Genomic DNA, 24,203 nt, shown 5'->3' on the forward strand with positions numbered 1-24,203 from the left:
CATGGTTTAACCAGTGGCTCCTGAAAATCAATCCTTCCAAGACACAGGCAATCATCGTAGGTCATACCACTCGCTCCTTCCAGCTCCTGGATTTCTCCCTTACCATCTGTGGCTGTCCTGTCCACCTCTCCCCCCTACCTTGGCCTCACGATTGATCATCACCTCACGTGGATCCCTCATCTCCACTCCATCCAATCCAAAGCCCACAACTGCCTCCGACCCCTCAAACTCCTCTCTGGCCAGACATGGGGGTTAAACCCCTCTACCATCCTCCACACCTACAAATCCTTAATCCATCCCATCCTCTGTTATGCCAGTCCTGCCTGGATATCCGCGCCCCCCCCCCCCAAGTTCTATAAGTCCCTCCATGTTCTCGAGCGCCATTCACTCCACCTCGCCTTCTGTATATGCCTCCCATCCCTCATGCGGATCCTCTACGACCTGATTCCTTTCCCCCATCTGCTCCTATTCCTCAAACATATCCGCATACTCTACACCTCCCACTGCCTTGATCCCCCTCATTCCCTCATTGTTCCTCCCATCTCCAACCCCTGTCCTCTCCCCCGCCTTCACTGTTGTGTCCCCCCTACCCTCCATCACTACACCATTCATCTCCTTTCCCAAAGTGGCTTCCATCAACTCCCTCTCCCGGATGATGCCCTCTCTCCCTCCATCTATCCCTCCTATCAACTCTGATCCTCATCTCCCCCTCCTTTCCTCTGTCCTTTCCCCAGGCTCCCACTTCCCCCCTTCCATCCTGTTTTTCTCCCCACCTAACCTCTCTCTGCCTCCCTTCTTCCCCCCCGCCTCGAGGCCTTTTGCATTCTCCTCCACTGCCTTTCCCCACTCCCTGTCGTGTCTGCCCAGCCCCCCCCCCCCCTCCCGTCTGATGGGTCCTCGTGCCCTATCGGTTCCTTCCCCCCTCCCCCCCACTTCGTTTTTTCCTCTCCTTCCCCATTTTCTTTCCCATCATCTGTCCAGTTTCCCCCCGTCTGCCCTCGGCTGAGGTATGTCATGTTTGTGTCACCTTTTTAGTGCAGTGTTCAAATGAGTGTTCAGTGTTGTGCATCTCTCCAAAGTGTTGCGAACAGAAATCATGCTGTCGCTAGGTGTGAATTTTATATCTCTTGTGAACAGAAACCAGACTGTCACCGTGTTTTTTAATTGTCTATTATTTTTCTGCTTCCTGTGTATTTTGTTACCATCATCAACCCTTTGTTTTATGTTTTAAGTTCCACAATTTTCCGCCATTTTACCATTAAGTCACCGATTATATCGCCAGCTTTTATTATTTATTATCTTCATCTTTTTAAAACAAAGTCTGTAGGCTGAAGAGCGGCGTACTAAGCTGCTGCCAGCCCGCCCCCTTCGTGGGGGGGGGGGGGGGGGAATCGAAACTCTATAAAGAAAACAAAAATTGTGAGGCTGCAGCTTTTATTGATTCTTCTGACATCTGTTGATTTTATGGTGGGTCGAGTTTATCTGTACTATACGCCCACACTGAATATATGAGCATTCACGAAAAGCTACCTCACTGGTTCCTCTCATACTCACTTAAATGTGGGATCTAAGATGGTGTTCTTATGGCCCTTAGGGTTCTCAGAGCCTCATCTGCATTCTAGTCAAACACCCTTGTAGGTAGACAGTATTGTTTGAATTTAATAATTTCTGCTAACGGCAGTTTGTTTTTGGAATTGGTTGTTTGCTGTGCAGGAATCGGCTTTCGTCTGCAATGTCAACGTGAACTGTGTTCAATCTGTTTTAAGCCCTAACAGAAAAGAAAATTACGAGGAAAAGTTAGCTGCAAAGGAACTAGGGCCTCCCAGACCAGATCCATTGACAGAGAAAGTGTTGAAATAAAAAAAGCGTGATTACATGCGAACATTTAACAAAGAAGAGTAAAATAAGCATAAGCTGTTGTGTGGGTGCAACGTAAGAATGTTTGCTTTTAGCCTGGAAGTTAATTCGTTAGCTAATATATGTGTTAGGGATCTTGTACATTTGTCCGAAAAAATAAAAAAAGAGCACGGAAATTACCACTAACACAAAAAAGTGAAACAGGGAATAGCGAAAGCTTAAACGTTGTTTCGCTCTTGCCCTAGACTGTACTTAATTATGCACAAAACAACAAAATTCTACAAAAACAATTCTTTCTTTTTTCAGATAGCTATGCATAGTATTATTATAATTTCTGTTATTATCACTATTGGCAGTGGCGATAGTTGTATAAATATGTTGATAAGCGTAAGTTGGGTGGCTTGCGGAGTATCAATGTAGATGTAGAAGTGTTATACAGCAGATGCTATTAATTTCACACTCTCATATTTATCTGAATCTAAAAATTTCTGAAAACTCAAAATGTATACCCAAAAGCCGCTACTGAGTGTGCATAAAGAACGTTGTAATTGTACACATACGAACATGGATATAAAACAGCAACAACTACGGCTAACCGGCCCGTGGCCAAAGAAACGATACGGAGGATGATATTAACGTCTGGTGAATCATACACTGAGGAGTATCCGTTATAATTTCATGGCTGATGGAGCTGTAATAATTACACGCCAGCATCACCAAGTCGCCGCTTACGTCACAGCACATCGTCTACTAAAAAGATAAGCTGCAACGTCGAGTGCTCTCCTCCTCTAAGACTCAAAGAATTTCATGTAGTTTCAAATGTAAGTTCTGTCCCTTTTGTGACAAACTTTTCTCAATATTTGCTTTCCTTAGAAATAAATGTAATTTCTATGTTGATATTATTGAGCCTCAATAAATAGTAGTTATTGCTATTTACTACTAGTATGTTATTCATTTATTTTATTGTTGTTGTTATTACACATGTTTTACGCATTGTTTTAGAGGCTTGCGTTTTTTTGCCTTTGTGTAGTGTTTTTGTCGGGTGCATTTACATATTTTGTTGTGTTGTGTGGTATACCACTTAAGTTATACTGCTCGTCCACTGGTGGTGCAGGACAAGCTATAGGTGGGAATTTTCAATCTGACAGCCGTCAGCCACTTAACCTGTATTTACACTCAATAAGACGTCATATTACGACATATTCATGACCAAGTGCAAGTTTATTTGTCCGTTACAATTGTAACTCAACAAAATTGTAGCCATTTCCTTAATTGTTCGGAAATTATTAACAGAAATTTTCGTGTTTTATTCTCTTTTGGTGTTTGTTGCCGAACTCTAACGTGGTTACTTTCGTTAAGTTTGGAAGTAAAACGGGTCCTTATGAGTTTAAACAATCGAAATTCACGGTCAAAATTACGCAAAGTAGACGTCTAAGAATTATTTTCTTCACATATAGCTCAGTTCGCACAAGATTAGGTAACACAGCATATTATGACTTAATTTCGTTACACTGCTGAGTCATTTTCTTCACAAGTGAGACATGGAGAAATGCATGCTGGGAACTTAGGAAAAGAAGCAACTGGAGCAGGAAACAGTCTGAGGTGCGGGACGTAATTATCAGTGTAGTGAAAATTAAATGAAAACGGGTAAGTCTTTGGTATATGAATCAAGATGTAAGGATAAGTCTGTGATACTACTTAATGGAAGCAGGTTGCAAACGGAAAACATGCAATTATAGCAATTTTGATTCGGAGTACTGAATATGCTTCATTATTGGCATGTGTTCTTTCTCTTAACAATTTGGGCTGAGTGGCTAATTTTCGCGTTCGCGACTTTCTCGATACCTACAGTATGTATTGATGTCCTCGTGAATTCACTTACACTGTACGATTGTACGATTGCTTGGGCAAGGATTAATGCACGTGTTTGTTATAGCGACGAACTGTTCGAAACTTGCCTATCATTTCTTACTTAGAGTCTGCATATAGCAACGATGTTGCTATAGCGATCGCAATATGGTTTTATCTCATTAGAGGACCTAGATTACCTTTGTGTTCACCAGAATTACACTAGGCACTTATAAATAGTGACAGACGTATTGGAAGAAACGTCTTTACAACTCGTCTTAATCTGATTGTGGTAGCAGCAGGAGCTAACAGTGGGAGCAGCCGAGAGTGGGAGCCAGTCAAAACTGTCTGTGTGTACTGCAGGGCTGGGCACAACATACTAAGAAACTTATCACAGTATAAACAGTTTAATGTAGAAGTTAAAACTGTGTGTAGCGTTGTATTAGTGTCGTCTCGTAACATAGGATAGAAGAAAGATAGGGGGTTAGAGGTAGTCTGTAATTTCCGAGCAGTTAGGAGCTAACGCAGAATAATAAACTCCTAGTGAAGGTAGGTTGATTGCAGGCGAGGACTGTGGGACTTGATAGGATGCTCGCAGTAGAAGACTCAAGGATACTCAGGGGTCTGGTTATTTATTTGCAGTCAGACTAACTACTACACTGAAGGCTAACGATAAATGTTAGAAAAAACGAAGGAGGCAACTGGTTGCACAACAGAAGTCTGTGTTCGTGTCCGTGGAGTGAGGGCTAACAGAAGTGGCAAACACAAGCAGCAATGTAAGTACACTATTTTATCGAAAGTATTCAGACACTTCCATAAATATACGTTTTTCGTATTAGGTGCATTGTGCTGCCACCTACTGCCAGGTACTCAATATCAGCGACCTCAGTAGTCAATAGACATCGTGACACAGCGGAATGGAATGCTTCGCAGAACTCACGGACAATTTCCACACTCCTAAACATCCGTAGGTCCACTGTTTCCAGTGTGATAGCGAAGTGGAAACGTGAAGGGACACGTATAGCACCAAAGCGTACAGGCCGACCTCGTCTGTTGACTCACAGAGACTACCAACAGTAGTAATGTGTAATAGGCAGACATCTATCCAGACCATCACACAGGAATTTCAAACTGCATCAGGATCCACTGCAAGTACTATAACAGTTAGTTGGGAGGTGAGAAAACTGGGATTTTATGGTCGAACGACTGCTCATAAGCCACACATCACACCGTAAATGCCAAACGATGCCTCGCTTGGTGCAAGGAGCGCAAACTATGGACAACTGAACAGTGGAAAAACGTTGTGTGGAGTGACGAATCACGGTACACAATGTGGCGATCCGATGGCAGGGTGTGGGTATGGCGAATGCCCGGTGAACGTCGCCTGCCAGCGTGAAGATGCCAACAGTAAAATTCGGAGGCGGTGGTGTTATCGTTACATGACAATAACATCCCTGTAATGGACTGGCCCGCACAGAGACCTGACCTGAATCCTAAAGAACACATTTGGGATATTTTGGAACGCCGATTTCGTGCCAGGCCTCACCAACCGACTCCGTGAAGAATGGGCTGCCATTCCCCAAGAAAGCTTCCAGCACCTGACTGAACGTATGCCTGCGAGAGTGGAAGGTGTCATCTAGGCTAAGGATAGGCCCACACCATACTGAATTCCAACATTACGGACAGAGGGCGCCACGAACGTGTAAGTCATTTTCAGCTATGTGTCCGGATACTTTTGATAGTGTATAAAACTGCGAGAGCAGCACTGCAAGTGAGTGTAACTTGCTGCTGCTAACCAGATTCTAGTGTCGAGCGACACGGAACTGTCATCCCAACAGTCTGACTGAGAACTCCCTTCAGTGCAGAAAACCTGGGTTTTGATAGAATTGTGGCGGCGCACTACTTCTCGCTTACTAAGCTGGTACTTCACAGACATCGGCCAGTCTGACGTGCAGCACACCCCCTAATGCCTCTGGCCAACCACATTGAGGTCCTTTCCCTCCTTCTACGCTATAGGTGGGGATGTTTCTGACCTTTACATTAACAAACTCCAAGTTTTATAGCAACAGCTTTCAGCTGAAAGCTAAACGTTACTGCCATTCCTATTATGTCTAGCAGCAATTGCCTTACGTCATTTGGGCCCACCATGAGGTCTCTGGCGAATAGGGACAGCTCTTCTAGCAGTTTTATCCATTTGCCATCTGACTCTAAACGCACTGTGTAAAAGCACTGACGTTGCTATTCCCAGAAACAAATATCAAGCTTGCGGCATATGCTAAGACAGGCCTGTCTGTGACTACCTTCTCTACGTCGCCTCACAAGAGCGTCTGGGCGATTGATGGCGTTGGCAGTTAATCTCTGAAGTGAAACCTCTCCCATGGGACAGCTGCCCAGAGTGTATGCAGGGCTCTAGCGGTACTGTTTACCTCCGGTAACCTAAAGGCGAACACTTTGTCTGCGGTCTGTGATTCCGAATCATAGAATGCCCTCCTTGACTTCCAACAGCCTTAAGATCAACAATGTACAACCTATCAGTATATGACATTAGGATCTGGCGACTCACAAATCTGCTATATGTTGGTTGATAATTCATCGAAAATCAATAACGTTTTGAAATTGAATGCGCCTGCATTGCCACCTCTTTTTCTGATCGAGCTGTACTACCATCAAGAAGCAACTCCAACCTCACTGCCAAGAAGCAACGGCGAATCAGATGATCGGCAACTTATGGAATGAGTAACGGGTACTTTGTAAGTGGAGGGTGGTTCGTCAGTACTGAAAAGATAGGGTTTCAAATTTAGTTGTTATCTTTACAGGTATACAATGTACGAGTTCATAACAATGCGAAAAACACATCCATTCAGACTGCTGACGAATCAGTTGTTTGCAGACGTGTTTTGTTATTGAGTAACTATGAAGTTAGATTTACACTGATGAGCCAGAATGTTAGGACCACCTACCTAACAGCCGGTATATCCATGTTTGGCACAGATAACACCGGCGACGCGTCGTGACATGGAAGCAATGAGGCCTTGTTAGGTCTGCACACGTCACCTAATTCCTGTAAATTCCGGGGAGGAGGGCGATGTGCTCTGACGCCACATTCAATCTCATCCCAGATGTGTTCAATTGGATTCAGCTCTGGCGTGTTGGGGGGCAAGCACGTCAACCGGAACTCGCCACTGTGTTCCTCAAACCACACCAGCACACTTTGTGACATGGAGCATTATCATGTTGAAAAACGTCACTGCCTCCGGGAAACATGATCGTCATGAAGGGGTGTACGCGGTATGTAACCAGTGTGCCATGCTCTTTGACCGTCCTGATGCCTTGCACGAGGTCCGCTGGACCCCTGGATGTCCACATCAGTGTTCCCGACAGCATGATGGAACCGCCACCACCTTTTCTCCATCCTACAGTGCAGGTGTCAAGGAGTTATTCCCCTGCAGGACTACGGATTCACGCCCTCCCATTGGCATGATGAAGAAGGTATCAGGATTCATCAGGCCATGCAATGATCTGTCACTGCGCCAGTGTCCAGTGTTGATGGTCACAGGCCCACTTCAGTCGTAGTTGCCAGTATCGGGATGTTAACATTGACACATGCATGGGTCATTGGCTGTAGAGACCTATCTTTAGGAGTGTTCGGTGCACTGTGTACTAAGACACACTTGTACTCTGCCCTGCATTAAAGTCTGATGTTAGTTCCGCCACAGTTCACCGCCTGTCCTGCTTTACCAGTCTGCCCTGCCTATGACGTCCGACATCTGTATTGAGGGGTGGCCACCCAACCCCCCGACACCTGGACGTGGTCTCACCTTGGTGTCGTCACGTGTTGGAGACATTTACCACAAAGTTCCTCAAACACCTGATAAGTCGTGCAGTTTCCGAAATGCTCGTGCCGAGCCTCCAGGCCATCACAATCTGCCCTCGGTCAAACTTAGATCACGCGCCTTCCCCAAATGCACACGGACAACGCGCTCACGAATACTACGTGCACCGTGCATGTCTCTCATTAACAGTCATTCCTCGCCAGGTGGCGCTGCTATCGCCTGGACGTGATAATATGGATAGTACGTCGGTGGTCCCTGTCGTGCTGGGACATCATCTTAATTACTCAGGAACCTTTGACTACATTAATATTACAGCCCTTCCCACCCGCCCTAACCACATAATCAAGAATCTTAGCTTCGTGTGACTTCTCGTCTTTCCCAAAATGAAAATCATATTGAAGCATCAAATATTTGATACAGTGGGAAAGATCCAAGTGAAATTGCAGTGGGTACTAACCACCCTAACAAAGAAAGAATTTCTCGATGCATTTCAAAAGTGGCAGGAATATTGCTATTGTGTATTTGCTCCCAAGGGGACTTCCAGTAAGATATTGGTGTGGAATAGCTCTAAGTATGACTAATAGCTTTAATTAAAGTACTTCAGCTTTTGTGAAGTACCTGTTCCCTCGTGCACACCAACTACATATCTAAATGTAGCAATATGAAACGATATGAAAGAGTATTGATTGGCGACTCCATAGTGTCCTGTGCACAACGACCAGATAATGGGTATACTTGAAAGGAGAGACAGCATTGGTCATATGTTTTTGTTTATTATCGCAAAATCGATTTTCGGTCACTTAGTGACCATCTTCAGTGCTGTAATATATAACTTAAATTAGTAAGCACTGGTGTCAATAAGCTTACGGCGATCACATAGTCTACGTGATCGCCGTAAGCTTATTGACACCAGTGCTTACTAATTTAAGTTATATATTACAGCACTGAAGATGGTCACTAAGTGACCGAAAATCTATTTTGCGATAATAAACAAAAACATACGACCAATGCTGTCTCTCCTTTCAAGATATGAAAGGGTCCACCAACTGAAATTACTGGTCAAATATGTGGGGTCATCGCAGAACACACTGAATGAAAGAAAGGCTTCGGGCACACACTGATCAAGTTCTAACAGCCTGGTTCCTACGGTACGAGGAATATCATATGAGAGTATATGGTAGAAAAATGCACTCTTTTCACAGAACTCTAATTGGAAAGTTTACAGAATCAATTTTAGAGGAACAGTGTTAGATGATTCTACCGGCTCCATTGCACGAGGGGCGTTCAACAAGTAATGCAACACAATCTTTCCCTCGGCTAGTTTTGACTGAAAAAGTGTGGAAATTGTTTTGGGGCATCGTGGAATATTCCAGCTTCACCCCCATTAGTTTCATTAAGTCCCGATGGATGGTACCGCTATACACTATGTGATCAAAAGTATCTGGACACATGGCTGTAAACGACTTCAAGTTCGTGGCACCCTCCATCCGTAATGCTGCAATTTAGTATTGTTTTGGCCCACCCTTAGCCTTGATGACAGCTTCCACGCTCGCAGGCATACGTTCCATCAGGTGCTGGAAGGTTTCTTGGGGAATGGCAGCCCATTCTTCACGGAGTGCTGCACTGAGGAGAGGTATCGATGTCAGTCGGAGAGGCCTGGCACGAAGTCGGCGTTCTTTAGGATTCAGGTCTGGTCTCTGCGCAGGCCAGTCCATTGCAGGGATGTTACTGTCGTGTGACCACTTCGCCACAGGTCGTGCATTATAAACAGGTGCTCGATCGTATTGAAAGATGCAGTCGCCATCCCCGAATAGCTCTTGAAGAGTGGGAAGCAAGAAGGTTGCCTAAAACATTAATGTAGACCTGGGCTGCGATAGTGCCACGCAAAACAACATGGGGTGCAAACCCCCCTCCATGAAAAACACAACTATACCATAACACCACCGTCTCCGAATTTTACTGTTGGCGCTACACACGCTGGCAGATGACATTCACCGGGCATTCGCCATACCCACACCCTGCCATCAGATCGCCGCATTGTTTACCATGATTCGTCACTCCACACAACGTTTTTTCGCTGTTCAATCGTCCAATGTTTACGCTTCTTACAACAAGAGAGGCGTCGTTTGACATTTACCGGTGTGATGTGTGGCTTATGAGCAGCCGCTCGGCTATGAAATCCAAGTTTTCTCACCTTCCGTCCAACTGTCATAGCACTTGCAGTGGATCCTGATGCAGTACGGAGTTCCTGTGTGACGGTCTGGATAGGTGTCTGCCTATTACACATCACGACCTTCTTCAACTGTCAGCGGTCTCTGTCAGTCAACAGACGAGGTCGGCCTGTATGCTTTCGTGCTGTATGTGTCCCTTCACGTCTCCACAGTAGAGCTAGGGATGTTTAGGAGTGTGGAAATCTCGCGTACAGACGTATGACACAAGTGATACCCAATCACCTGACCACGTCCAAAGCCCGTGAGTTCCGCGGAGCGCCCCATTGCGCTCTCTCTCGATGTCTAATGACTACTGAGGTCGCTGATATGGAGTACCTGGCAGTAGGTGGCAGCACAATGCACCTAATATGAAAAACATATATTTTTGGGGGTGTCCGGATATTTTTATCGCATAGCGTATGTAGCCTTCAAAATAGCGTCTCTAACGGATTACGTTCCAAGCAGACAATTGTCACTGAGTTTCTTTTGGCGTTAAATCAGGGTATCACAGACATTCATAGGCGCTTACAGAATGTCTACGAAGACCTGGCAGTAAGCAAAAGCATGGTGAGTCGTTGGGCGAAAAACTTGTCCAGTGTCCCACGTGCTGGCCGTCCGCACACGACTGTTACTCCTGCAATGTTAGAACTTCGTCACAAAAATGCAAACAAATTTTTCCTTCTCGATGACAACGTAATGTGTCGCAAACGTCTGCGCACCCGAGAGAATCATAACTTCTTCGTCATCCGCTCTACAGCCCAGATCTTGCAACTTCCGACATCCATCTGTTTGGTCCAATGAAGAATGCACTCCGCAGGAAGCAGTATGGAATGATGTGGAGATCATTGATTCAGCAAGACATTGCTTGGACGTCGACTAGTAGAATGGTACCATGCGGGCAATCAGGCCCTCCCAGTAAAGTGACGTAAGATCGTCGCACTGAACGGAGATTACGTTGAAAAATAGGGTTTTCTCACCCAAAAGAGTGGGGAATGAAATGATGTATTGGAATCCTGAAGAAAACTCATCTGTTTTCAAAAACGAAATGTGTTGCATTACTTATAGAGTGCTCCTCGTATATCTGTCGTACTGATAATGAGAATAAGCTAAGAGTGTCTTTCTGGTAGATTAAAGGTTTGTGAAGTGCAGGCTCTTTGAATCTGAACTCTTACCTTCCACTCATAATTACATAATGAAGGTAACAGAGTTTGCTAACTCAAAATAACTTAGAGATGCTTTCATAGAGGAACTTCGTGTGTTTGTGTCTTTTAGCATGGGAAAAGAAGGCGTTATTGAACAGGTACGAAAACTGTTAAGTACATCGATTGGCGAGACGAAGGATCTGAGCTGGTCAATCAGCTGAATGGCCAAACCCACAGAATTTTTTTTCAGACTGCTAGGAGGAAGATACTAACAGCATAGGCGGCTCTGTTTCTGGCCTTTGTGAGTGACACGTCCTTGCTAGCCCTGGCGTGAGAAACTTGGAAGTCTGTCGAGAGGGTGCAACTGTACGCATGTGTGCGGTTCACGGAATGTACCGCATCTGCATAGTGAATGTCTTTGGTTATGGGGACAAATGAAAACGTCCAGTGGGTGTCACTGATGCTAACGCTGGACATCAGGTCCCACTCTAGGCTGCAGCCAAAGGCACGACCTCTGCCCACCACCCTCATCCATTCGACTGGCAATATGGTGACCTCGTAGTGAACCTGTAAATGACTCTTTACTGCCAGCATACTGTGTGCCGCGTCTGTTAATAGAATGCCGTAAAGCACTCATTTAAAAGTCTCCTGACAGTGTCTCAAATCAGTAGCTAAAAGCTTGGAAAGAATTACCCTGAAATTTTCCTTGCTGTAATGGACAGCTTATTGTTTTCTCTTAATTGTTCTTATGGAAAGATATTTGCTCTGTAACTGTTTCGCAAAGGGTAACTGAAATTAACTAGCCATGACCCCAAAACAGGATAGTGTCCAGAAGTCGAACGACTGTAATAGACTTATTTACATTCCTAACGCTGGCAAAGTCACATTAAAATGTAATCATTTGGTAATTAATAACTGTGTTTAGAAAAATTATCATGAAAGGGTGGGACTTACCTAAAATCAATGCTATACCTTCTTGCAAAACGTTTGCGTATAGGCTCCCCATATCCTGCTAGAACAAGTTCATTAGGAAACAGGGTACCATGGAAAATGGCTTGGCCACTGTCTATGGACTGAAGAAGAGAAGGGAAGTACCGTCTCCACAAGCTGTATGGCAGCTGCTGAGTATTTATGAACGGGTTTCAATAAACAACGAAACGCATTTTTTCTGAAAGCAGGTTGGTTTTATTCATGATTCCAGTACACTATATTATTCCCCACGATTTTGGCTACGAAACCCTGTTTTACTCCATAAACTCCATTCAATGCACCGACCTTAGGCCACGTTACTTGGAAGGCCTGCGTACCAGCATGGTACCTCTCTACTGGTCGAAGTCGGAGCTAACGTCTTGCTGCATCAAAATGTTTAAATGTGTGTGAAATCTTATGGGACTTAACTGCTAAGGTCATCAGTCCCTAAGCTTACACACTACTTAACCTAAATTGTCCTAAGGACAAACACACACACCTATGTCCGAGGGAGGACTCGAACCTCCGCCGGGATCAGTCGCACAGTCCATGACTGCAGAACTTAGACCGCTCGGCTAATCCCGCGCGGCTTTGCTGCATCAATAATTTCCCTAACATCCGCGTACTGCTCCCTGCACAGTGTGTCCTTCATTGGGCTAAAGCGATGGAAGTCAGAAGGTGCGAGATACGGGATGTAGAGAGGATGAGAAAGAACAGTCCAATGAAACTTTATGAGCTTCTCCCAGGTGTGCATACTTGTGTGAGGCCATGCACTGTCATGGAGACAGAGGAGGTCGTTTGCATTTTTGTGGCGACGAAAACTGCAGGAGTGAGAGCTGTTTTCGGCCGGCCGGCACGTGGGAGATTTGACAGGCTTGCGCGACCTTGCTGCCCGTCCAACGACTCATCGTGCTTTTGTTCATTGCGAGGTCTCCGCAAGCGCCTATGAATATCTGCGATCCTGTGGTTTTCGTCCAAATGAAACTTAAGTGATAGCTCTCTGCTTGGAATGCGCCTCCGTTACAAGATTCATTTTGAAAACCATGTATAGTGCTGCCACCTATCGGGACTTCGTGAAACTATAGGGGCTGAAGCGGGAATATTCCACAGCGTCCCACAACAATTTCCACGTTTTTTCAGATGAAAAAATGTGTTGCTTTACTTACTGAACGCCCTTCGTATTTGCAAGTTGATGTTGAGTGTGATTTTGGCTCAGCCCAATACAGAGCCAGAAACGTGTGGAGAGGAATCAGTGACAAGATGAAGCTTTCAGTTGGTCCGGATAACTCAATCGACAGAGCACAGGCTCGATATTCAGGCGTCCTGATACCACGCCGACACACAGGCCTGCCTCAAATGTTCATCGTTGCGCAGAACTCGAAGCCTGCCGGCGACTCACCTGCCGAAGATGTAGAAGCCAACGAGGGGCTCGCCGGGCGCGGCGCAGTAGAGGTCGCGCAGGAACTGTCCCGGCGAGCGGCGCAGCAGCAACAGGTTGGCCACGTGGCCCAGCAGCGGCCAGCCCGGCGGGCACGCCACTCCGCGGTCGCGCCAGTACGACTGGCGCCAGCCGTACAGCAGCAGCAGCGCCACCACAGCGCAGCACGCCAGCACCAACGTCACGCCCAGCATCGCGGCCGTCTTCTAGTCTGCGGCACCAATTAACACACACAAAACATTTGTAAATAGCAGTAAGGAGCTCAGTGTACAATCCTAGTAACATTATTGTTCTGAGGAATAGATAAGGAGGAACTTCAGGATCTGATAAAACTGCAGAAATGTACAGGGTGAACATAAACCGAGAAACTGCACGGACGACTTCCTGACTGGAAATGGAGGAAAAAAAAGTCCTATGAACGTGTATCCAGAAATGCATCGTTGCCACCCATGCATCTGACAATGTTATCCCCACGACATCGGCAACTACGACTGAAATGGGCACATGACCATCGCCACTGGACGTTGGCGCAGTGGCAGAGGTTGCATGGTCTGATGAATCCCGATACCTTCTTCATCATGCCGATGGGAGGGCGGGAATCAGTCGTCCTCAAAGGGAACAGCTCTTGATAACTGTTGTGAACATAGTTCCGCGTAGTCAGCTCATACACAACTTTCCCACTAGAGCGCGCCCCGCTAAGCACAACAGTGCAGGCGCAGCACTCGTCCGTCTCCGCACTACGAGATGGTGCTGCCATAGAGACGGACCAAATTCTGCCTCCGCCGATCCGCATATTAATATGTAACGCAGCCAATGAGATTGCTGCTAACATAGAACCTTTTCTCCTCAGGGACCACACTTGCGCAGTGATACATGAACCGGAGAGGTATTATAACAAGTGTACAGACCTCTGATTAGTCAGTCTGCATTTGTCCGCAACAGTCTCTATGAGTTCTACATTTGTCTGTACCAGTCTATAGTCAAGTTTCAGTCTGCGTCCAATAAGATTACCATATTACTGTACATAGCCATGAAGATAAACATATAGACACTTTTGTCAAGTATCAGAGATATATGTGAGAATAACATTAACGTACCAACACCAAAGGAACTTCAGAATGTCAATTGTAAATAGCATCCAGAACCAAGTTAAGTAATTTTTATGCTTGCTACTATTTTAATAAATGTGTGTGAAAATTAATCAAGTTCTGTTTAAAGTTGGTCACCATCAATCTGCTACACTAAGCGTGCAAGTGGTATTTCTATCATCTGACCTAATGGAAGAAGATAAACATGCCACGATAAGACCACGAGACATATTGGTGACACTCGCCTACTTTGTTAGAGCGACAAGTCAAATAATCTGATGGTGCGTGTACTGAAGGTCATACAGTATGCACACCACAATAACTATGCTGCAGGCAGTGGCTCCATTGTGCTGTTGGGACATTCACTTGGGCATCCACGGGTCCATTGGAGATCGCACAAGACACTATGATGACCAAGAAGTATCGTACATTGGTTGCAGGCCACGTGCACCCCTTCATGACCATCATGTTTCCCGACGTCAACAAGATAATGTGTCAAGTCACAAGGTCAGGAGAGTGATGGGGTGGTTCGAGGAAGACAGTGGACGTGCTGGACACCCAACTCACCAGATCTGAACCCTATAGAATACATCTGGGATGTGATTCAACGTCGCGTCAGAGCTCATCGTCCCCTCGCCGGAATTTACGGGAATTGTGTGAAGATGGGGTGCCAACTTCCTTCAGCGACCTACCAAGGCCTAATTTCTTCCATGACACGACGTGTCGCCAGTGTTATCCGTGCCAAAGGTGGACAAACCTGCTGTTAGGTAGATGGTCATAATGTTCTGGCTGATCAATGTACATAAATGGCATTGACGAATGAAAGTTCCTCTGACCATGTGTCATGTCTGTAGCTTATAGATGACGTTTAAGCAGACTGATGATGCCAGTTCTGGTATAGGTTGCTTTGCCGGTAAAGAGGACTGATGACAGATACCCCATAATTGTGATGGCCTGGTGCAAACACCATCGACAAAATCATTTCGGTAGTTGGATATCCGCTGCTGACAATCCTTGCACTAATTGCAGGTGACATTGATAGTAGCAGTTGTCGTGCAGGATACACATAATCGTACTTTGACTTACACCGTGTTGGCAGCCCACTTGTGTGAAGCTTGTACTAGGGTTTGTCTCAATATCTCGGAGAACCCCATCCTCCAATCTTGGTGTATGCACACTCTGCCGCCTCCCTGCACATTCGTCTGTCTGAAACGACCCATGATCACACAAACGACCAAAACAGGCCTGAAATATTGTGTGATGTGGTTGGTGCTGCCCCTCGACCGTTTTCGTTTAGCCGTACACAGAACACCATCTCGTCTTGTTCACGACACGAATACCGGACCATTCTGCTGCTTATAGTACGCTGCGTCAGTCACACAGCCCTCCAGATCCTCAAACGCCATGCACTCTGCCTCGCCTTCCGTATACGCCTCCCATCCCCCATGCAGATCCTCTATGACTTCATTCCTTTCCCCCATCTGCTCCTACTCCTCGAACATATTGGCATACTCTACACCTCCCGCCACCTTGATCCCCCTCACCCCCTGGTTGCTCCTCTCCACTCCCATCCCCGCCCTCTGCCGCGCCTTCACTGTTGTGTCTCCCCCTACCCTCCATCTCTACACCCTACATCTCCTTTCCCAAGGTGGCTTCCATGAATTCCCTCTCCCGGATGATGCCCTCTCTCCCTCCATTTATCCCTCCTATCAATTCTGATCCTCACCCCCCTCCTTTCCTCTGTCCTTTCCCTGGGCTCCCTCTTCCCCCCCCCCCTTCCATCCTGTTTTATGCCCGCCTAACCTCTCCCTGCCTCCCTTCTCCCCCCCCCCCCGAGTCCTTTTGTATTCCCCTCCTCTGCCTTTCCCCACTCCCTGTCACGTCTGCCCAGCACCCCCCCCCCCCTCTCTTATGGGTTCTTGTCCTCCATCGGCTCCTTTCCCCTCTCCCCCCCTTCGTTTTTCCTCTCCTTCCCCCCTTTTTCTTTCCCATCATCTTTCTAGGTTCCCCCTGTCTGCCCTCGACTGTGGTATGTCATATTTGCCAACTTTTTAGTGCAGTGTTCAAGTGACTGTTTAGTGTTCGTCTTTCCAAAGTGTTGCGAACAGAAATCATGCTGTCGCTGTGTGTGAATTTTATGTCTCTTGCGAACAGAAACCAGACTGTCACTGTGGTTTTTAATTGTCTGTCTATTATTTTCCCTGTCTGCTTCATATGTATTTTATTAGCATCATCATCCCTTTGTTCTATTTTTTAAGTTCCACTATTTTCCGCCAGGTTACCATTTAAGTCTCCGATTTTATCGCCTGTTTTTATAATTTATTATCTCCATCTTTTTAAAACAAATTCTGTAGATGAAGAGTGGCATACTAAGCTGCTGCCAGTCCGCCCCCTTCGGGGGGAATCGAAACTCAATAAAGGAAAAAAAAGTCACACAGCCTGCACACACAAGGAACATGCGGCACTTGGTCAGAAGAACTATCATTCGTCAGCGCCATCTGCCGTGGCAACGACGCATTTCCGGACACATGTCCATAGGACCGTACTTCCTCCTGCAGCGTGTAGGTTTTATTAGTGTTCACCCTGCATACTAACGTACATAAGCAAAAGTGGAAAGCATCACACCGTGACGCACCAGTCTGATATTTTTCTTTACACTACGGATGTTAAAAAATTAAACTTTAATTTCATTTCGAACCGATGTCCATCTTCACATCTGAGTTTGCGAGCTTGGCTTGCTCCTGGCGTGGCCTGGGACTCTAACAGATTGCCGAAGTGAATTTTCGAAAGCTCAACAGGAACAGAGCACTGAGTACAGAGTCGGTCTACCGGAGGTACTGGCCGGAATAGACAGCCATAGGCGACAGCCAAGGTGCCACTGTCCAACTACGAAATGTTAGCCCCCAATATTACACGGAAAAATATTGAAACTGAATCTAGTAGACCTACATAATACGTAAAACTATACTATTGGGCTCTCGATGTCACGAGTTCAATTCTCGAAGCTGAGTGTTTTTAATTGAGATCGATTTTTGTAAACAATGATTGCAAAAACACTTAAAATTATGCTACTGATAAACCAAAGCTGCCACTGTCGTATCACAGGAGCTTCACTGTACAGTGAATACATCCATACATCAAATGAAACTATGTGGTTTCAGAGACCTTTGCGATGTCGCAAAAGGCCAATGATGTTTACGCCATTCGACGCCCCACATGTTATCTACCATGCAGCCGCAATATTGGCTTCTAATGGCGACAGGGGGCGGGACTGGAGGTATCCAATGGTGTGCACAGTATGAGGCTACGGAGCGATTGCTTTCTTTATGTGCCGCCCGCTGTGACGGAGCGGTTCTAGGCGCTTCAGTCTGGAACCGCGCTGCTGCTGTGGTCGCAGGTTCGAATTCTGCCTCGAGCATGGATGTGTGTGATATTCTTAGGTTAGTTACGTTTAAGTAGTTCTAACAAGGGGAGGCCGCCAATTGTGAAATTCAGATTCGATTCATACTGCGCATAATAAAAGCTCATGGCCAGAGGTGTAATGTGGCAAAGCACCAAGATGCACTTCTCAGCCGTTGTCAAGAAAATCGACAGTTAAAAGAAACCGTTCGCGGTGAAATACTCTCTACGATTAATAATTTTCTACAGCGTCGTGGCGCAGCGGTAAGCGCTCGGGTTCGTAATCCGAAGGTCACCGGATCGAATCTCGCGCCATGCAACCTTTTTTTTTTTTGTTTTTGTAATTCAAATGTATACACACACACACACACACACACACATATATATATATATCCCGGCAATCAGTTGCAACAATTATGCATATAATAAGTTGTTGATAGTCGTTTGTCGTGGAAAAACAGGCGACTTCGAACATCATTATGTTTTCCGCAAACAAAGTTGTATTTCACAAATGTTATTAATTGTCTTCATAATGTTTACCACGTATAGTTAACGGAAGACGGAAAGTCAAACGTTCGAATTAGAATAGAGACCCCACGAACACAAATTTGCTGTGGCAGGTATGAAATATAAACTCCGTTACTCGCTCGTTACTCTTGAAGGACAGATGTTGAATGGGCCGAAACGAGCCGAAGCATAACAGCGTAGTTGCCTGCGAACTTCGAAAGAAGGTAGATGCGGTCCCTAGCGCAACTTACAACATCGTCGAAAATCAGTGCGTGCGTGAGAGCTTTGGTACACCCTGTTAAACAAATGGAAAAATGGAGGCGGTACAATTGGAGAGCGATCCGGGCCCTTCGCATGAAAGTGATGTGATCGAAGAAGATTCTACACACAGTGAAGTGGCGAAACAACAATTGAAAGATGCGTTGGTGTATTTTGAAAGCCTCCTTCGTAACAGTAATCGCATCGCAGCAGAACCGTCATCATCAATCAACGAAGAAGCCATGGTAATTGGGGAAGAAATGTTCCAGAATACGCTGCAAATGCTCGCCGAAAATACCCTTGTTCATGATGAGGAACTGATAGACATTAATGAAATCGACGATAATAATGCCTACGAAGACATTGAAACGAGTCCCATTGCCAACGAATCATCAGACGAATACGAGCCGGGCGAGAAGAAAAAAAAAAGGGTACGACTATATTTCTCTGGATTACAAAATTAGAGCTGTCAATCTGGCCAAAGAACATCCGGGCTGGAGTCTCAAGACTCTACAAGAAAAGGGGTGCTCTCGTTTGGCAAATATGGGCTATTTATCCAGGTGGGAAGAGCAAATCAAACGTGGCGGTAGCAAATTTGATAAACATTGTACCATCGATTCATTGGTGCATGAGCGCTTCGTAGAAGCTCGACAAAACTTCCAGCAAGTTACTACCAGAAACCTGCAGCAGTGGGCCTTGGGCGCAGCAAGTCAGTTCCCAGATTTCAACTTCAAAGCTACAAAAACATGGGTCACCGAATTTAAGAAGAAGCATGGGATTCGGCAACGGAAAATCACAAAATTTGTTTCCCGGAAAGACACGGCTACCCAAGACGAAATTTTGGCCGCAGCGACACATTTCGGATCCAGACGCGAACGTTGATAACTAACTTCGACAAAGATTTCATAGTTAATACTGATCAAACAGGTACGTAAAGAGCTGTTCACAAATGTCATATGACATGATGATAGAATATGATAATCTGATATATGATAGACAACACAGATTTCGTATATTTCTTATATAAACGATATTTTTATATTTTGTTTGTCAGAGTGCCAGTACCAGTCCACGTTCAACAGAACTCTCGCCGAAAAAGGGTCAAAGGCTGTCCTGGTAACCCGACACGACATGAACAAGGTTACCCATTCGTATACGGCACAATATTCAATCACAATGTCTGGACGAGTCTTGCCTCTTGTTTTCGTATGCCTCCAAGAGTCCACAGGTACGTTTGGACCCAGAGTACAGAAGACAATCGACGAGTACGCCAAGAAGTATACCAACGTTGATATTACATCCTCCAAATCCGGTAAACTAACAACGGGTTTGTTCATGGACTTCTTGCGTAATGCTTTGCAACCATACGTACAAAACAAAGAATTTCTCCTTCTGGTCGACTCTTGGGGTTGGCAAACGAACCCGGCGTTATACGATGAGATGTTCCAGGACGATAAGAAGTTACCAACGTGCACTATAAAAGTCATTCCTCCAAAGTGCACTCCTCTCGTCCAACCGTATGTCGTGTATTTTTACCAGCAGGTAAAAAATTTGATCAAGCGCCTTCAAAATTGTGCTTTTTTAATCGAGCGAAACCGTGACATCAACTCCAGAGACGATTGTATAAAAATCCAATCCATCGTCCACCACCAATTGTCTTCTCCGATTTTTGCCGATATGATACGATACGCGTGGTATGCATCAAACCTGACGAACGATAGAACAATTTTTCAGAATGTCAATCAGGTGCGTTTCCCAACAGATAATTTAAAAAACAATTGTTCTTGTAAAACCGCATCGTTTATCAGATGTGCTCTATGTCGTGCTGTTTTCTGCTTTCCGTGTTTCTATGATAACTATCACTCTGGTTCGTGCGATACTCCAGCTACTTCTGGTCACTAATTGTTAATTACGTGCGAGTGTATACCGAACTTTTCAATAAATTCTATCCACTTGAATATTATTTGTGATATTGTGTTTTATTTCAAGTATTATTTTTCCACGACAAACGACTTTCAACAACTTATTTTATGCATAAAATCTGCAACAATTTTATGCATATAATAAGTTGTTGAAAGTCGTTTGTCGTGGAAAAATAATAAATAAATATATATATATATATATATATATATATATGTGTGTGTGTGTGTGTGTGTGTGTGTGTGTGTGTGTACATTTGAATTACAAAAAACAAATAATAAAAAAAAATTGCCTGGCGCGAGATTCAATCCTGCGACCTTCGGATTACGAACCCGAGGGCTTACCGCTGCGCCACGACGCTGTAGAAAACTATCAACCGTAGAGAGTATTTCACCGCAACGGTTTCTTTTAACTGTCGATTTTCTCGATAACGGCTGAGAAGTGCATCTTGGTGCTTTGCCACATTAAACCTCTGGCCATGAGCTTTTATTATGCGCAGTATGAATCGAATCTGAATTTCAGAATTGGCGGCCTCCCCTTGTAAGTCTAGGGGACTGATGACCTCAAATGTTAAGTCCCATAGTGCTTAGAGCCATTTGAACCATTTTTCTTTATGTACGTGATCAGTGGCTCAATAGATGCCCCTAAAAACCGAAAGGTGTCAACGGTCTAGAAACTGAGAGAGGGTAAACCTACGGAACATTTTTGTTTACATAATTATCCTTCTGTCTGTTACTCAAAAAAAAAATACTTTTCATATAGCAAAACTGAAACTGTCAATAAATAATTCAGATTTTGTTCGAAAATTATTGATTTGTAACGTGAAACACAGTGATGTTGTAATAATACAAGTTCTCAGCATTATAACAAAGCACTAGAAAATGCAATTTCCTCAACAGTAAGGAAAACTAAAAAAAAAAAGAAGATAGGCAAAACAAAAGTATATCAAACATTGCTTCAATACTTCGTCGAACTTAGGCCATATACAATATTTTTCTGTTATTCATAAACAACTGTCGCGTTTATCAACAATAAAAGCAAACTCTTGTTTGATCATGATGAAGAACATTCTACTGAATACAAAATAACATTTATGTTTGTGCATGTTAAGTGTACTTGTATCATGCATTGCTCTGGTTACTTAAAAGTGCAGAAGTTGTGCGACCAGCTAAGTTTTATTACTTACAAAATGCAATTTATATTCTATGAGGATTAAAATACGCAATAGACTAAGATCGAATGGTGTGCTGTTCTAATTATGTGTAGAACAAACAGTCAAACAAACAAAAAACAAAGAGAATTCATCAGCACTCAGTTTCTCTCGTAGACATTGAGTTATGATTCTTTCCATCCCAGTGCTACCAACATTATCGAACCGCAGTTCTGACAGAGCGCAACTAACAACACTACTGGCCATTAAAATTGCTACACCACGAAGATGACGAGCTACAGGTGCGAAATTTAACCGACAGGAATAAGATGCTATGATATGCAAATGATTAGCTTTTCAGAGCATTCGCAAAACGTTGGTGCCGGTGGCGACACCTACAACGTGCTGACATGAGGAAAGTTTCCAACCGCTCTCTCATACACAAATAGAAGTTGACCGGCGTTGCCTGGTGAAACGTTGTTGTGATGCCTCGTGTAAGGAAAAGAAATGCGTACCATTACGTTTCCGACTTTGATAAAGGTCGGCTTGTAGCCTATCGCGATTGCGGTTTATCGTATCGCGACATTGCTGCTCGCGTTGGTCGAGATCCAATGACTGTTAGCATGATATAGAATCTGTGGGTTCCGGAGGGTAATACAAAACGCCGTGCTGGATCCCAATGGCCTCGTATCACTATCAGTAAAAATAACAGGCATCTTATCAGCATGGCTGTAACGGATCGTGCAGCCACGTCTCGATCCCTGAGTCAACAGATTGGGACGTTTGCAAGACAACAACCATCTGCACGAACAGTTCGACGACGTATGCAGCAGCACAGACTATCACCTCGGAGACCATGGCTGCGGTTACCCTTGACGCTGCATTACAGACAGGAGCGCCTGCGATGGTGTACTCAACGACGAACCTGGGTGCACGAATGGCAAAACGTCATTTTTTCGGATGAATCCAGGTTCTGTTTACAGCATCATGATGGTCGCATCCGTGTTTGGCGACATAGCGGTGAACGCACATTGGAAGCGGATATTCGTCATCGCCATACTGGCGTATCACCCGGCGTGATGGTATGGAGTGCCATTGGTTACACGTCTAGGTCACCTCTTGTTCGCATTGACGGCACTTTGAACAGTGGACGTGACATTTCAGATGTGTTACGACCCGTGGCTCTACCCTTTATTCGATCCCTGCGAAACCCTACATTTCAGCTGGATAATGCACGACTGCATGTTGCAGGTTCTGCACGGGCCTTTCTGGATACAGAAAATGTTCGGCTGGTGCCCTGGCCAGCACATTCTCCAGATCTCTCACCAATTGAAAACGTCTGGTTCAAACGGCTCTGAGCACTATGCAACTTCTGAGGTCATCAGTCGCCTAGAACTTAGAACTACTTAAACCTAACTAACCTAAGGACATCACACACATCCATGCCCGAGGCAGGATTCGAACCTGCGACCGTAGTCGTCGCTCGGTTCCAGACTGTAGCGCCTAGAGCCGCAAAGCCACTCCGGCCGGCCCGAACTGGCTCGTCACAATACCCCAGTCACTACTCTTGATGAACTGTGGTATCGCGTTGAAGCTGCATGGGCAGCTGTACCTGTACACGCCATCCAAGCTCTGTTTGACTCAATGCCCAGGCGTATCAAGGCCGTTATTACGGCCACAGATGGTTGTTCTGGGTACTGATTTCTCAAGATCTATGCACCCACATTGCGTGAAAATGTAATTACATGTCAGTTCTAGTATAATATATTTGTCCGTTTATTATCTGCATTTTTTCTTGGTGTAGCAATTTTAATGGCCAGTAGTGTACCTACCTATCATGGTTCAGCATATATGGTGTCGTCATAAACACTGTGAAACGTGAAAAAATGCTGCATCATGCATGAAGTTTTAATACAGTTATTCTTTACTACTAAGACACTGAAGGAGACACTTGAAAGCTAGCAGCGCTTTTGACTGCTTTCAACTGCAAAGCACAAATGGCAAAAACAACAGCCGTCTATAGTATGATGAAGAGGTGTTGCCATAGAGGCGTTTACAAAATCGCTTAGTAAACACGTGAAACAGCTGCGCCAAGCGTACAGAAACTGTTTTTCGATATTACACTACAAACATAGTTCATTTTTTTCCTTTTTAATAGAAAATTGACGAAATGAATACCCGGGCAATGCCAGGTTTATTATCTTGTGCTAACATAGCCTAACATAATTTGTCTAGAACTCAAATGGATCCAGAGTATCGACGATTTGATTTAAAGAACTCAGTTAAATTGACCAGAACTAAATTTACTTCGTCGTCACACATATCGTGACGTCAGTGTGTGTAACCCTATACCTTTACCCTCTTCCTAACGTATTTATGTTTGAACATGTAAGATAGCTCGGGCCACTTCCAGCGTCCGTTTCCACTCGTCGGCTTTGAGCAATGACGTCACACTAAGGCAGAGACGCTACATAGAGGCACTCTTTGAAAGCAGCTGATCATAGTCGTAAACAAAGAATTTAGCATACGATAAAATTACAACCACAGTTCACGTGATTAATTACTTAGCTACAAATTTTGTCTA

General features: G+C 44.9%; 1 protein-coding gene across 1 annotated transcript in view; it reads right to left on the reverse strand.

Moving 5' to 3' along the window:
* LOC124547093 (cytochrome P450 6k1-like) overlaps positions 1-24,203 on the reverse strand; it is a 165,896-nt gene that overhangs the window by 97,609 nt on the left and 44,084 nt on the right. The window contains exon 2 of the mRNA XM_047125084.1: positions 13,259-13,508. Within this exon, the coding sequence (XP_046981040.1) occupies positions 13,259-13,491 (233 nt within the window). The 5' untranslated portion in view covers positions 13,492-13,508. The remainder of the gene's footprint in view (positions 1-13,258; positions 13,509-24,203) is intronic.

Source organism: Schistocerca americana, chromosome 1 (assembly GCF_021461395.2).
Source record: "Schistocerca americana isolate TAMUIC-IGC-003095 chromosome 1, iqSchAmer2.1, whole genome shotgun sequence".
Taxonomy (NCBI): domain Eukaryota; kingdom Metazoa; phylum Arthropoda; class Insecta; order Orthoptera; family Acrididae; genus Schistocerca; species Schistocerca americana.